This window comes from Betta splendens, chromosome 7 (genome assembly GCF_900634795.4).
Source record: "Betta splendens chromosome 7, fBetSpl5.4, whole genome shotgun sequence".
NCBI lineage: Eukaryota > Metazoa > Chordata > Actinopteri > Anabantiformes > Osphronemidae > Betta > Betta splendens.
The window spans coordinates 2,582,301-2,598,740 of NC_040887.2; the positions used below are offsets into that span (position 1 = coordinate 2,582,301).

A 16,440-nucleotide genomic window follows, 5' to 3' on the forward strand; every position below is an offset into this window, starting at 1 on the left:
ATCAATAAGGAATGAAGCAATTAAGCTAATCTCAGACTGAAGGTGCCCTCTCTCCTTTCTACAGTAGCATATCCCTTCATGGAAACCAACCACTAGACTTCATGGAACAGCAGCTCCGCCACACACTTAAAGGAACTAATAACCCAAAGCCCAGACAACAACGGCTCGTTATACGAGGACTGGAATGATTCATTGATTGGTTCACAGTGTCATGAACAGCAGCAGGAGACGCGCAGGTGTAATGAGTGACATTAGAAAATATTAATCCTAACATTTCATGAACCATCAAATTATCACAATTTATATTTGGTCATTAGATTAATTATAATGAAGTTTCAAGTCAACATTATTTCATGATGTTTTTAAATGAGGCTGATCTGAATCTTAGCCACTCAGAAACTCCTGCTGTCGACTTCTACATTTTGTCGTTAGAAACTTGAAATAGAGTCACTTTCTAATTTGTTTTCCTGCCATGTGGCTTTACATCTGATTTGGATCTTCTCATGAAGGTGACAAAATCCTGGACTTAAGGGGACTTACGACTTAAGCAGGCAAACTCTTTTAAGCCCAAAGGGATCATGTGTATTTCTGACCCTCCCTTGGTCCAAGTAAAATTGTAAGAACTTGTGGGCTGAACCTGTTCATCTGTCCTCCCAGCCCTTTGCGCAACACACCCACCTCCTGCAATCAGAACCAAACACCCAACAGTAAAACCGTTTCCTGCGTTTCACGCGCCACCATCTGAAACAAAATATTAGCTCAGGTGTTACTTGATCTCCTACTTCTAAATGGCACAATCAGCCCTAAACAGTTGCTAATGTCATGATGCAAAGAGTCCCTTTTCCTCCATACTTCTTACTCTTCATCCTTCTGAGCCCGTTCCTGGAACTCACCTGAACGTGGGGATAAATGCTGGTTCTTTGGCTTGAACCCGGTGAGACTACACCACCAGCAACACTACACTTCCTCTAACCTTTAGGTGAGAAAACACCTCTCCGTAATGGCTGCTTCACCACAGCCAGAGTTAAACTCTACCTTCTACCATAGTTCAGATCTGTACAACTGAGTGCATGTGGTTTTGCGTGTGTGTGTATCTGAAGCTCAGCACAAGAAGTACTTGAGCATCATAATAAGATCTGACAGCAGGTCACAAAACCGAGGACCTTGAGGTAAACAGATGAACCCCCGTAGCCCGTACGGATGCTCTTTCCTCTCTTTTTCCTCTCTCTCTCACACCACCTCTCTCATCCATCACTCTCGTTCCCTTTTTCCTCCTTTCGCCCTTTCTAGAAGGTCCTTCCCTAAACCCCAGAGAGAAGGGGAGGAGCCCGGGATGGCGAGGACGCGCTGGTAATCCGTGCAGTGACCCAGGTCAATTCAATTATCCTGTTTTCTTTCGCTGTGCGACGCGTGTGCCCATTTCACAGCCAACTCCCTTAATGCGCCCAGGATTAGCTTCTCTTACTTTTAATGATCTACCTATCGACGCCTTGGGCCCCACGGCACACACACAGATAGACACACAAACAGACAGACACACACGCATACAGGTGTGTTTTCATGTCTTAGCTTTAGTCTAAAATAACTCATTAAATACATTCTGCAAGGCTCACAATCGGGGGAGGCCTTCCTTAAATAACTGCACGCTCATGAGTGTGTCAGGTGTCCATTTGTTTGTGTATGTAGGAGGCTGTGTTATATAAACAACAGTAAGAAGGAGATTGTACTAACCACCTGCATTTACCCATCACCTCACACCTTCAAGATTTGAGATAATCATCTTAGGCCTAACACGCTGTAGCAGAAGCTCACTAATCTCAGCCCCAGAGGAGGAAAAGAGGTCATTTTCTGCCGGTAAACTGTGTGGATGGTGGACACGCACCGAAGCGTCCACATGTGCCGAAAGGCAGCGAGCACTGTGTGTTTGAGCCGCCGTGCACGGCTGCTGCTCTGCTGGTGAGACGTCAGCGTTCTCAAAAGGAAGCATAGATAAATTAGATTCTGCTGTTGGTTCGGCAGCGGCAACAGCTCCCACCCAATTATCTAACCTAATCAGATTATCTCACTTGTCATTGACTAATTACATGACTGGATAACTAAGTAGGAGCAACATTACTACTGCAGCAACTTGGACAAAGTCTTAAATCAACTATACACACACTGAAAAGCTGGTCTATATTTTTGCGGATCTAGATGCCACTTTGTGCAAGTTTTGGGCCCTCTTTTGTTTTTTGGGAAATAGAAGTATGCGTTTGTCAGCCTTACCTGGGATGTCCTGTCCATTGTAGTTCCATCCAGCCACAGCCAGCATGGAGGGCAGAGGAGATCCCGGCCTACTGTCTCTGTCCCTCTCCCTGTCCCGCTCTCTGTCCCAGTTCCTCTCAGCCTGCTGGGTAATGTGTCTCACTGTGTCCTTGTTCTTCCTGTTCTTCCTTCGCCCTGACCCTGACAGCGGTGGCCAGTGCCCTTCCCCGCCTCCCATGGCACCACCTCCAGTCCCTTGCTCCCCCTGACCTTGGGCCGCCCCCCGCGGAGTGTCCCGGGGATGAGAGGAGGAGGCGGGAGACACCTGTTCCTCTTTGACAGTGACAGGCCTGTAGTCGTGTGGCCAGGCGGGCTGGGAGTCGTGGCAGGCTTCCTCCTGGCTCTCGTGGCTCTTGGGGGGTTCTTGGTCCTCTTTGCCATACGTGCTGCCTCCCTCGTGGCAGCTGGCGATGGCTGAGTCCCCAGAAGAGTTGGCCGGGCTGGTGCGTCGTGCCAGCCAGGGGGAGGTGCTACGACCAGACATGATGGAGGCCAGAGCTTCAGAAGCCATGCCTACTATTCCTCCTGCTCCTAAACCTGCTCCTGCAACACCCCCTGCTCCCACTAGACCCACCCCTCCAACACCGCCGCCGCCGCCTCCACCTATGCCGGCGGCAGCAACGGCTCCCATTTCAAAGTCGGCCAGCTCGTCTGCCATCTCCGAGCGGATGCTGATGTCCAGAGCTGCCTTGATGAAGCTGTGGCAGGCCTGGACAATGTCCGTCATTTGCAGGTAGCTGGCGGCCGACATGACCTCGATCACGTTCTTACTGGTGAGGGCCAGGTGCGCTGAGTACATGAAGTCCAGGATGGCTTTGAAGCCGGTCGCCGTGACGATATCCAGGTGAGTGACTGTCGTCTGGTGGTGAGGCTCTGCCCCTTTTTTAACCTGAAGTGAGAGGAGAGGGAGCGTTCACAGCAACGTGGCCTTTGTTTGCCCAGCGCATTGTTTCAAAGAACTCACTTACCTGGCAGTAAAGAGTCTTGAAGTAGCGTGAGGAGCCCAGGAGGACGTTCTTATGGGCCTTGAAGATCTTTCCGTCCACAATGACACAGGCGTCGCAGAGGATGCCGTGCTGCCGCTGTTCATTGAGCTCTCTGAGGAGCTGACGGTAGTGAGAGGAGATCTCCATGTCCTCCTTCCTGTTGTTCATCTGTGTAGCTGAACAAAACCTCTCCTACAAATGTCTGCTGAGAAATGAAACGACATGAGAGAAATCAACATGGTGGAAAAGCAGCAGCAGGAAGATGCTAACTAGTACAAGACTAGTAAAATCTGGTTGATGGTTGTAGTTATATAGCTGGTTTCTGTTCAATGTAACGGGAAAAATAAGCAAATTTAGCTGAACCTCTCATTTAAAGACAAGCCAGGGCAACGGTATCTCAGTAATGAGTGTGACATAAAAAAAACGACATCAATAGAAACCACATCTCAACGGCTGTAGTTTGATGTCTAAAAACAGCTCAATAACAAATAGTCAAAAAATCTCTGTGTTTCAACCGTGTCTGACAGGTTCACTGGTGTGTGTGTGTGTGTGTGTGTGTGTGTGTGTGTGTGTGTGTGTGTGTGTGTGTGTGTGTGTGTGTGTGTGTGTGTGTGTGTGTGTGTTAGAGCTCATTAAAAATGGCAGTTGAAGAACGTACGACTTTTACCAAACAGTTCAGAGGAAGAAAAACACCTCATTTAGTGCAGGACGACTTCGCCATTACATTTATCAATAAACAGTTTCATTTCCTTGTTAGTTTTTCATTTCGTTTCAACTGTGCATATTCAATCAGTCGTCTAGTTAAGGCAGAAATTCACTCTTGACCCTTCACCCCAGTATTTCTGATCTCACAGAGTTCAGTCTAGGTTGAGAACACAAAGTTTTTCTGACAACTACAGAGACAAAGAACCTCTAATGGCAATTTGTGGAGCTGCTCACCATTAGTGAATGAAGGCCCATTGCTGGAAAAATTCAATATTTTTAGTATTTACTTTCCATTAGCCCATAAAATGAATTTACTAAATGTGATCTTATGTTTAAGCGGATATAAAGCATTACTTCCTGCGTCTTTTGTGCTGCAGGTGAAGGCCACAGTAGGAGAAAAGTACAGTATCGCTATGTCAACGCGTTCAGCATAAGCAAACACAAGCTCGCACACCCACAAGAAGCAGGAGGCGAACGCACACGCTCAGCCAGTCCATTAGCCGGAGCATTAGCAGCCGCCGCTCCCGCTCTCGTCTCGCGCGGGGCTAAATCGCGGGGACGCGGAGTGTTACCAAACGCAGCAGTGATTTGTTTTGGGAACGCCACAGCTGTCAACCCTCATGGGCCGTCGCGGGACACGACAGCTCGCGTTGGCCAAGGTGACAGCAGCGTTTGCTCGGGGGCCGGCACACTTCAGGTCATGTTTAGCAAAGCTCTGCTCAACCTGATGGCTTGTAAGATCAGATAAATCCACAGTGTCTCCCACGTCCGCTTGGACAAACACACCTCCCATGAACGGCGGCGAATAAGAGGATGGCTGAAAAAGAAGGAAACTTCTGTCCCACACCTGATCAATACAGCTTTCACTTTTAGGGGAGTTTCTATAAGTTAGTAGCCCAGAGGAAATATAATAACAATATTAATAATAATAGAATTATAAACATGCATCATTAGGTGATTGGCAAGATGCATGAGATGAGGCAGATAGGAAATTTAGATAAACAGATTGATAATGGGTTTATTTGCAGATGTGTGTTGTTAAATGTTAAGTTCATGGTGTAAATGTGAAACGGTGAATATGTTTGTTTATGTCGTTAAAATCCAAACTGTTACGGGTGAGTATTAATTTGCTAAGAAAATGATGCGGGGTTTTATTTTGGTAACCGCGTATTTTTTTTAGGGAACGAAGAAGAAGAGGGAGCAGGAGCAGGTGGAGGCTAACGCTAGGAGTGCGCACGAAGACAAACCCAGACGCTGCGCACCCATAGCTTAGCTGCTGGGAGCGACAGACTGTCGGTCTGGAAGAGCAGAGGACTGTGTGGCGGCGGAGGCGAAAGTTTGAGCGGTAACGGGAGTTAGCAGCGCAGGACGGCAGCAGCTAGCTAACGCAGCCGGAGCATGCGTCGTGGCATCAGGGAGGAGGAGGAACCCAGGTATCACATTTGAATCATTTTATTTACTGCTCGGACGCGAGAGAAACTATCATTAATCCAGCAACGATTCGTTGTTTTGGTTTCATTTTGAGTGGACATTGATACTAAGGACAAATAATAAGTGTCTACTTTTGTAAAACTGGTTTGAGAAGTGTTTTATATAAATATATAATTGGCTAAAGATTGGATGTTTAAGTTGCTAATATCCACTTTATTTTGCTTACAGTTATGTGGTGAATAACCATTTATATTAAGAATTTAAGAGATGATCAAGTACTGCTGAAGTTACCCAAGATTAGAAAATATGAAATTCAATATTTAAAGTAAAGCTGTGTAGATTGATTAGAAATTAAGAACTCGGGGCCCCGTCTAGGACATGATGGACGGGCTACACATAAAACTTGTGAGGAGGATAAAAGTTGGATGTGAATGCGGAATTAAAGTGTCCCTCGGAGTCACAAAAGGCAAGTTTTCATGCAAGCATTTCTATCCTCCAGCTCACACATTTCTTAGAAAAAATGTACTGGCAGTCTAACCTTGAGATAGTTTCCTTTCTGTGTTGCCCTGATGGAGGTATTGAGTCTTCACCTCTCACCTTTGGAAACAAACCGAGCGGCTTTAAAGACACAGTAACTCCCTTCCTCATCTCTCTGCTGTTCTTCTCTCATGGCCACGGGCACATTCAGCTGTATAGTCCGATCTATAAGCCAGACTCCCTCTAAGGGGCATAACACAGAAGAAGTCATTTATTCAGTGAGAAATACCTCAATACCTCGCTATTCCACATTTTTTACAGTCAATGTGAACGGTGAGATAAAGGGTCACAGCACATGTTGGTCAGCAGCTCCCATTCGAGATGCACAGCATGTATTGGTAGCACAGAGTAGGCAGTGAAACGGAGCCAGCTTCATCAAATGAGAAGCTGAAATCATGCCTGGCATCGCTCGAGTGCTGCGTTCAGGATCCTCCAACTCTCCATTTGTGTCTGTTGGCGTTTTCAAACTCATTGTATCGATATGGAACAATGAATAATTCAGCAAGTACATCTTAAAAATATCACACAAATGTGTAACTTTTTGTTTCTGTGCTTTAAGGTCTTGTCAAGTTTTTAGTTCTGGAATGGTTCTGGCTTTTCCACCAAAATAAGTGAGTTAGATTTTAAAAAGTTTCAGGGACTATTGTTGAACTGTGCTGAGCGGATTAGTCAGTTGTGAACTTTTAGTAACTCTAAGCATAACTGGGAAACGTGCCATGGTTCCAACTTTTCAAACTATAATAAATAAACTTATTAATCTCTGTGTGGTTCCAAAACAAAAACTATTGACCTTTTAATTTAAGAAGTGGAAACTGACAAATAAAAGAGATAAATAAACCATCTGCTACTGTAGATACAAACTTAAAGTACTGTTTCATTTAGAAATATTTAGGTGCATTTAGTTAAATACAATTTATTGTTTATTGCTCAGACTAAAGTTTCCTGGAGGTACCTGTCTCTACCCATCAGTAGGTTGCTGTGCTGCTACACAGGAAGTCATGTTTCTCAGTTTGGTTTTCAACATAAACATGTGGTTAGTATCGTAATATGACATCACCTGAGGCAAAGGATTCCTAGAAAGAGAGGCAGAGATCCAACACCATGTTGCTCCAACAGACTTGGACACACACTGGGTTGGTTCCTAGGCAGGTGGGGGTGGGTGGGGTATTCAAAGCGCTGTGCTCTGCCCTCTAAACTCTTTGTTTGTCTAATTGGCTCCTTTAATTTCAGTCATGTCGCGCTTCCTCCAGTCAAAGAGCTGTTTTCCAGAGGAGCCGGTCCCCACGCTGCCTCTGTTCAGCACATAAACGCCCACAAGACTCTCTCCAGTGTTCATCCTCTCTTTTCATTGCCTCAAAGATCTACTCCATCTCACCCCACGAGCTTAGACCATCAAACGGACCAAAACCCACTCCCTCCATTATGTGACTACAGCCTTGATTTGTAGCACATTTCTTTCCAAATATACACTCAACGCATGAAGGGAAAGTAAAGTAAAATGAACTTGTCAGACAGGCAACTAAAGTAAGAAAGGCACAGATGTCTGTGTCTCATTCAAAGCATTAGCAGTCTCACCAAGGCTACAGAAACTAAAGCCTGCTTTCAGGATGTCACAGAGCCGAGAAAGAAAAGCTTTTCATGCCTTTATGAAATTTCACCACAGAAAAGCAAGGAAAAAGTCATCAGAAGACAGGCTGACAGTCTGCGAGGGCTGATTCGTGGTCAGAGACGATTGTTTTCAGTAAAGCATGCCAGTAGAGCTCCCAGTCCCTGTCACCCTTCTGAGGCCAAATCAGAAGTGACTGCCCTCCTTAACCCCCCTCCCTCCCCCCCATCCACGCACAATCAACAGCCCCTTTCCCCTCAATACTACACACAGGCTGTCCCTCCCCTCTAAATACACAAACACATGCATTCACACGCTTAGCAGAGTCGTCATGGCATCACACTCGGTTTGTCCTGGTCCCGTCACAGAAAAGTCACTTTAGGCCTCAGCCAGACAGCTAAAGAGATGAGACATGTGATGGAGTGAGAGAATGGGGCTTCCTCCTCCTTGTGTTCCTCCTAATGCGGCCTGTCCCTCCGAGCCACTTCTCTGCCTCCTTGACCACGCAGGACCGAGGGGAGACGAAGCGCAAGGTCCTTGTGGATGAAAGGAAGACGGACACTTTGTTTGTGCTGGGTTTAGCGCACACGGCTCCCACAATGGGCCCATGCTGTGATGCTACAAGGTATCCAGACATCACACTAGATTAAGATGCTCAACGCATAAAACGTATTCACACGTTGTGATAATACATGATTGCACAACGTATTCTAGCAAATAATACTCGAAGCTCCTGGTGAAACCTGTCTGTTGATTAACTCCCTGTTATTCTTGCATGGTTCATGTGTGTGTGCTATCGCTATTCAGGCACACTCATGCACTTCCAGTTATATTAGCGGCATTTGAATTAAGGAAGAGGCAAATTATCATTTAGTGGCCACTGTGCTGCTTTCAAAACGGCCATTCTCAGCTAATCACTCTAACGTTCAGACTGTGGCCGTCTGGTTTAGAAAACTAACAATTCAACTCATTATTTGATAAAAAATGGCTCTGACTGGATGAGCATGTCAAAGCGACTGAATGTAAGCGGGAAAATGAAATAAATACATAAATAACATGCCAGACGATTTCTCATTCAATTAATTGCAATATAATATGCAATCTGAAACAGTGTCTGATGAATATTTACTACAACATTTAATGTCATTGTTTTTCTGCAATAATATTTTTATAATAATAGATAACTTTGGTTAATCATATTTGTAGCAATAGAGACGAAAACACCCAGAATAACCAGCCTCTATTCCCAGGTAATGTTCATCACTCTACGACCGAGATTAGCTATGTTTTTCACTTCTCATTCAAAAGTGATGAAATATACAGCAACACGCTTATTCATTCAAAAAGCTTTGTCGATATTTTAAACAATATTTTGTAATATTTAAATGCAATTTTCCACTGGAGATTTTGTGGACGCAATCGACTCAGTTTAACTTCAGATTATTGCACTAAGTCTGGTAATTTGTCGAGCATTTGTTGAAAATGTCTTGACCGTGCATTTTGCACATGATAATGTACTGCACCCAGCGGAGCATTACGTCCGGCTGATGTGTCTTTAATTGTCGTTAAATTCTCTGGCACACACGGGTAAACTAAAAAAATAGCGCACACTAATTCGCATTTATCGTTGGCTTCAGGAGGGATTACTGAAAATGCAGTTCATTTAGAAAATAACCAAAGTCATCATGTGACAATAAACTGAATGTAGCATGAAAGAAAACAAAGCAAATGAATTTAATTATTAGGTTTTCTCAGCTCTATGGACATTTGACACACAGTCATTTTTGTTCTAGTCAGTGCTGATTATTTTGTGGGAACTCTGGGCTTATGCCATATGTACTGTAGATGTGTAAAGCAACTGTATGCAAACGCATGGCTTAACAACCTAAAATAGATCATAATATGCTGTTTATAGTGAAATAAGAAGCTTTAAAGGTAATTTTGTTCTGAAATAGAGTTTTTAGGAGCAGCAATGAAAATAGTAACTTAAGACGCACCCACATCTTTATGTACCAATCTATGATCAGTTTCTCGTTTCTACTTGAAAGGGTTCTTTGTTAGCGATGAGATCCCTCCTTTTCACATCCCCACTTTTATCTTGGCGCTGTAGTTGTAAATCAGCAGGGAGGATGCAGTAAAAACTGGCCAGAGATTGAAGAAGTGAATGAATTTGCGGTGGAGAGAGGAGGGAACGTCGAGTTTGGATTCAGTAGCCAAGAGCTGGCATTTATATTGTCATCAATCCCAGCTTCATGTATCAGCTACAACATTTTTATCAGTTAGGCTAAAAAGGCAACGCATTCCTTTTTGTATGTTTTCTAGTAGTGACTTGCACCAGTACACTATCATATCAAAGCAGTTTCTGTGGACAGGGCAAATTGTTGGCAGGGCTGCACTAAATGAATTATGCATTATATAGCTTAAAGCTTTCAAAACAAAGTGAAATAAATGATGTTAGTCTTAGCCTCAAGAAAAATCTATTAAGACAATCTTAGAAATGATATGGTAATATGTTTTAAAAATTAAGTGGTGCAAGATGAGAGACTTGGTTTGTTTGGAAATGAGCATGAGCAAACAAGTTGAGCCGAGGGAAGAGAAACGAAGATAAATGCAAAGGTAGACTCGAATAAAGGAAGAGATGAAGAACAATGCAAAGTAGAGAAAACAGAGCGAGTGGTGGTAGAGACAGCGAGGCCAGAGAGACAGAAGATAGAAAGAGGGGGCGACAGGAAGAGTGGGGAGAGTGAGTGAGTGACTGAGTGAGGGAGTGAGTGAGTGAGTCAGGCAGCCAATATTTTTTAAACAGCTTTGCTTCCACTCAACTGGGCATCAAGGCCATTATCCCGGGGTTAATCCCCAATCCGACGGAGCTGGCAGCCTCCCGGGACAAGCCAGGGTGGCAGCCCATCAACAAGGCAAGCACGGACAAAAATAACACACACACACACACACACACACACACACACACACACGCACGGGACACACACACACAGGCAGGCAAACAAGCTGCAATTAGACAAAATAACACGACACAGCTATTAACTGTCAGTGGCTCGCTCGTAGATTCCTCATCCTTTATTTATTCGTTAAAAATAAACACTTGTTCATTTTTTATCGGTGACTTCTTCGCGTGTTTCTTTTATCACACACCCTCCATCTGTTCACCTTTATTCTGTCCCCCTTCCCCACCAGCTCTAATCATGACACATTTTGCGCCGCTACCTTGCTCTGCCTTTCTCTGCTTGCTCTCTGTTGCCTTGGCCGGTATCCAAGGAGCCAAGGTGGAGGAAGAGATTGACTCAAAGAAGGATAGCCATGTCGTGTGGCGAAGCACCAAAGACGATCCAGGAGGCTTAGGGAGAATTAGCGCTACTCCCTTCATCCCTCACTCTCCCTCCTTCGCTTGCATCCTGCACGCTTTGCCAGGAAACAATACCTGGACCCTCCCCGTCGACACCTGAGGACCTCCCCGTGGCTCATCGTGCTTTTCGCACATGTTCGCGTTCCGTGCACCTGCCAAATTATCTGCCTCTGCGAGCCTCCTCTCGCGCAACCAAAGCATATGGTTCTGCACCTTGTCCTGTCCCTTTTAACCACACAGGTGTTAAGCCTGGAGTGATCTTATGGAAATCCAGCCGTAGTAAGGATGGATTGGGATTATCCTGGAGTGACCAGGAAACTGGCTCTGCCCTGGTGATAACCTCAAGACTAATGGCACAACATCACCTCTACCTCCTCCAAATGACCTCAATGGTGTCAGTGATATTATTAAACAAGAGCTCGAAGAAAGGTGTGAAAATGCTGCAGCACATCACAGCAATCCCTCTGTTTGTCTTTAACGTCGCCCTCGTCTTTAAAGTCCTGCATGTGTCTACAGTATGTGTGCACTTTCTGGGCTATCTTTCTCTCTAGGCCCCTAAGCCTGCTATGTCTCCCATGGTAACTCCCTGACTGACGACCCGGGGCTTAGCCTAAATTCTCTCTCTATTAAAAGCTGTGAAATGCAAATAATGAAACATCTCATTACCACTGTCGGAGAACCCAGAATGAAAAGAGCGGAGAGGGGCGAATGAGAGGACCGTAAGACAATGAAAGAGGGCTTTACAAGAGGGGAGGGAAGGTGAGAGCACAGGGAGAAACGGAAATAAGGGAGTGGAGCGGGAGGAGGAGAAGAAAAGGGGAAGGGAGGCAGTGAAAGGCAGGGGGAGAAGGGAGGAGAAGAGAGGTGAAGGCACGGAAACAGATAGTCGCACAGAGAGGCCTTTGTTTGAGATGTGTTGCTGTTCACAGAGAGAGCCACCAGGACCGGCCACCTATGCAAACAGGGGAGGAGTAACGCTGGGAGTCGCTGTGGGAGGTGTCGTTCCTGTTCCACTGCCGTGGAATAATTACGAGGCCAACGTATGCATGCGCACTGTCTGATAGTTCTGTCATTTCCACGGTGGCTGTTGGCGAGTTTCACTTCTTACCAAGCGCTGTCGGTCCAAACATGCGAGGCGCTACTTTCTCACAATTACTCAAGTTTAAGTCTCTGCGTGGTACAGGGAAGTGAAATCACCTTCAGGAAGTGTCTGCGTTGGGGGTTACAGGTGGGAGGCGAGTGCTGCTTGTCTCATGTGACAATCATCGCATCACTTTGCACTGGTCTCTGGGTGTAAAAACCCAATTTCATCACTCCAACAGCTCAGAGACTCATCTGGTGATGTACGAATTACTGCTATCACGGGAAGGTGGAGTTTTAAGGTGTGGGATTCTGGGAACTCGATGTATTGTGTAAGGGTTTTTTTTCTGGTCACAGTTGCATCATGGTTTGTCCCTTCTGATTTCCAAAGATGTAGCATACAGTTAATTTGAGCTATTTACACTACACTTGCTCTCAAAATAGTGTTATTAGGGAAAAGAGTCAGACAATCACAGAAGACGTACAGAAACTGAAGGAGGAAGTACGTAAGTGATCACAGAGGTGCACGGACACGATTGCCCTCATAGTTTTTCATCTGTGCAGTGGGGGATTATAACTTATTGGACAACAGCTGATCTCTAGACCTCCGTGAGCTGAGTTGGACACAGTGTGTATTACATCCAGGGTTATACAAAGGAGGATTTCACTTTCATCGATTCTGCTTCACTCTCAGTAGACTTTTGGTGCTTGGCAGATCCTGGTAGCGTTTCATAAAGCACCAAATGGCTTTGTAGCAACAGTGACAATGACAATACGCGGCTACGGATGGGCTCAAGACTCTCACAGAACACCCACCCTGATCTGTGTCTGCGTGCATGTGCACGGGTGTCCAGACTCTTTCATCGCTCTTAACACAAAACCTGTCACAGCAAAAAGCAACCTGTCACGACTCAGCTAGACACGACTGTACATGACTGTAGCACGCAGAACACAAGCAGCCTGTACCCAAGCTGTTAAAACAGTGACTGTAGCCACCAGCTCCAAAGGTCTCAGACAAGAAGACACACACACACACACACACACACACACACACAAAGAGCAAGAAAACAGTATGGAGGAAATGAAACTACAAGCTATCAAGGGAGAGAAAATGCAAAAAATGAGCATATGGAACAATGAACAATCCCAGTCCTAAAGGAACAAATGCCTGAAGGACTGAAAGCTAATTGTTATTTGTTAAAATGTGTGGTTTTGGTTGATGTGCGAGTGAATGACTGAATGATGGTGACTCACTGCTGATGGCCGGTCGCTATCTGGTGCCGAGGCGGGTGTCCAGAGAGAGTCTGTGCATGTGTGTAAGGGTAACTTGGTGTGACTGTCGCTCTGTCAGACAGCAAACAGAGGCATCTTTCTCAAATCCACACTAGGCCGCGGCTTACGATGAGCTCACGAAACGAGGGGAGCAAGAAAGGAAATAAAAAAAGCTGCGGCTTAAGTGTGTACTCGCAACTTCAACAGGCACACCCTCCATCCCCCCTGAGCAAATATTAAGAGAGACTTCACTCCGCGCTAATCTAATTCACAAACACTCCAGAGCACACACAAAGAAGAAAAACACATAATTTCACTGTATAAACTCAGCCCTCAACATGCACCATTTACTTATAACCAACATTCCTGCAGCCGAGCGTACACCAAGCAGCAGCATTTACATACAGATAGAGAAGTGTTTATTAAAAAACATTTGTATATAATGGCCCGAGGCTGCGTTGTCACTCATCAAGCTGATCAAAAAGTAACTACTATTCAGCGCTGATGAATCTCAGAGAGCTTTTGCGAACCTGTCCTTCAACTACAGAAATAAAGGAGGTGAGATAAAGGGAGAGGAATCAAGGGGAGAGGAGAGGAGCATCTAAATATGGAGACACTCGCGTTCTGGCGTCGGAAAAGATGGTGGGGGGGGGTATGTATAACAAAAGAGATGGCACCAGTGTGTGGGGGAAACAGAACATGAGTAAGTGGAGGACACTGCATCAGCGCGTCTCACAGAGGAGCAGGGCATCGCTGACGACTCTGTCCGAGGAGGACAGAGGAGCGGAGTCGCCGGCGATGCCTGGCTCCGCGTCGCCGCCGTTCCACGCTTCGCCGTCTGACGCCGACCGAACACTCGTGAGGCAGTTTCAAGTCGCTGCCCGACTTTTGGCTCCAGGCGACCGCGTCCCGGCGTGATTGACGAAGGCCGATGTTGAACCAGACAAATGCCTCACCTGGATCCTCCGCGGGGTCCCGGCTCTCCCCCCTCCTGTCAGCCTCCCCCCTCCTGTCAGCCTCCCCCCTCCTGTCAGTCTCCCCCATCTATCTGTCTGTCTGCCGCTTCACTCAGAGCGTGTTTACCCGAATGCAGTTTGACGCCTGACTGTCACCTGTTGACTAACATGAATGGCTGCCATGGCTCGCAGCACAGATCCCCCACCCACCAGGCAGCCGTGGAAAGTACAGCAAATTCTTAAAAAGAAGTGGCGTGGCCAGACGTCAGAGACACAAAGACCAAGGCAGAGACAAAAGCGCCACTGTGTAAACTCTCATCATCGTGCTCACCATTGCTAAGGACAACACCCACCTTGGAAACCTAATTTTGAAGAAGTCGCACATTCCCACATTGTGAGGCAGCGCCAGTATCAGGTGTCCGTCCAAACCACCAAGCACCAATCAACCACCACCCCCTTCGTGACACACCAGTGCACACACCAAAACAACCGGTGGGAGGTGGTGCGATACAAGACGGGAGGGAGGAAGGGAGGGAGGGGACGGGAGTGCGGGGGTGAGAAAGAGAGAGTCAAATAAAACAGAGGGGGGGCAAAGGGACATACCCAGGTGGAGACAAAGGCAGAGAGGAGGACAATGAGCAGAAAGAGAAGGAGAGGGGAGAAAGGAGCAACAACAGAGGTGACGAGAGCCCAGTGCGTTCAACACAAAGGCAGCGGCGCTTCTGCGTGTTTTGACGTTTGTGCTCGTGTTTGGGGAATTTGCCCCTCGCCACTGAAAAAGAGATGTGAACCTACTCACTTCTGTTCACATTCAGACCGGCTTCGCCTCCTTTGTTCGTAAAGGGAACTACTGAGACAGGAGAGCTCATAAAATGTCCAGAAACAATGACAGAGGTGCACTTCCACGGCTGATCTATAAAGTTCACAAACTAATACTCTGAGGATCTTTTTCACAGTGCTGAAAAAGCCCTTATGCATCAAAATACCCCCCCCTCCCCTCCCGGGACCTCACCCCTTAACCTAAAGAGGAGTTATTCTTACTTGGATGGCACAACTTGGCAGGTAAAACTACACCAGGCCCAAAAACTGTGCTCCAGCTGAAAGAAAAGGAACCCTGCATCCATGGTTACTCGCTGTTGAGTTAACAGGATGTCTAAATATGAGCTGGGGTCAGGGGGAAGGATAAAATGAGAAAGGGAACAGGGAGAGGGTAAAAATGAGAAAGGGAGTAGAGGAAGGGTAAAAATGAGAAATGGAGTAGGGGAGGCCACAGGAGGCACCTGGCCCACTTACAGCACAGGGAGGGGGTGGAGGAGGAGGAGAGGTGGAAGATTAAGGAGTGGGAGGGAAAAAGACAAGGAGAAGGTGGAGGAGGAGGAGGAAGAGGACGAGGACCTGGTGGGAAAGAAAGGCAGGGAGATGCAGCAGGGATTGAGCAGAGGGCGCGGGGAGGACGGCGGCTTGGGAAAAGGAAGGAAGAGGGAAAAAGGGAGGGATGGATGTGAGACGGGAGGCGAGAAAGATTAGATGAAATAATAGGCAGAGGTAGAAGGGCAACGGGGGAGGAGGGGGGAGGAGGAGGAAGAGAGGTGGCCTTGTGATGCGGAGAATGGAGGTGGTGCACGAGTTGAATGCGTGTCCCTGCACATGTGTGCGTGTGGGAGTCTAAAATTATGACGAGAAGCTAACACCTCACCCAAAGTATGAATAACCGATCACAACAGGCCAATGTAGGTTCAATCTCTTCTCCCAGCACATTTGAGCAGCCTGCCTTTACCACTAATATCCCACTAATACCACCCACAGTCCTCGCTCCACCTCACATCAATGAATATTTCATGTCCTGATGGCACTTTTAAAGCAAAAACTAATTAGCAAATCCAAGTTGATCTGGCATTAGTCATATCAGGCCAATTAAAAGCCCAGTCCTACTGTACATGTTAATGGCAGCGAAGTGGAATAATTGTATGTTGAGCAGGGGAGAGAATGTTAAACAGGCCTTGTTAGCAGCACTTTAGCACTCTAGCCTGAGTCCATGGCTGGATTACAAAACTCTACAAAGCAGGATAATGTTCATCAGGAACACACACACACACACGGAGGCACACACACTTTGAAAAGCACCAAACGAAAACCCCATCCATTAATTATAGTGTCACCATCAATTCCATGGGGTCAGGTCTGATACTTATAGCTGAAGAA

General features: G+C 46.3%; 1 protein-coding gene and 1 long non-coding RNA gene across 8 annotated transcripts in view; one reads left to right on the forward strand and one right to left on the reverse strand.

Annotated features, from left to right (window-relative positions):
* The window catches only part of zbtb46 (zinc finger and BTB domain containing 46), a 52,252-nt gene that overhangs the window by 30,385 nt on the left and 5,427 nt on the right, over nucleotides 1–16,440 (reverse strand). For 4 of the 7 annotated variants that reach the window (XR_008695106.1, XM_029156296.3, XM_029156292.3 and 1 more), the window contains exons 2-3: nucleotides 3,273–3,495; nucleotides 2,266–3,193 (exon numbers count right to left, since the gene is read on the reverse strand). Coding sequence is in view for 6 of the 7 variants with exons in the window: in XM_029156296.3 (XP_029012129.1) it covers nucleotides 2,266–3,193; nucleotides 3,273–3,458 (1,114 nt within the window). In the remaining variant the exon portion in view is untranslated. Of the gene's footprint in view, nucleotides 1–2,265; nucleotides 3,194–3,272; nucleotides 3,496–5,964; nucleotides 10,513–16,440 lie in introns of those variants that run through there. The other 3 variants (XM_029156295.3, XM_055510135.1, XM_029156293.3) reach the window with 3 other exon arrangements.
* The window catches only part of LOC129604311 (uncharacterized), a 30,980-nt gene continuing 19,634 nt past the window's right edge, over nucleotides 5,095–16,440 (forward strand). The window contains exon 1 of the long non-coding RNA XR_008695107.1: nucleotides 5,095–5,428. This is a non-coding gene — a long non-coding RNA (uncharacterized LOC129604311). The remainder of the gene's footprint in view (nucleotides 5,429–16,440) is intronic.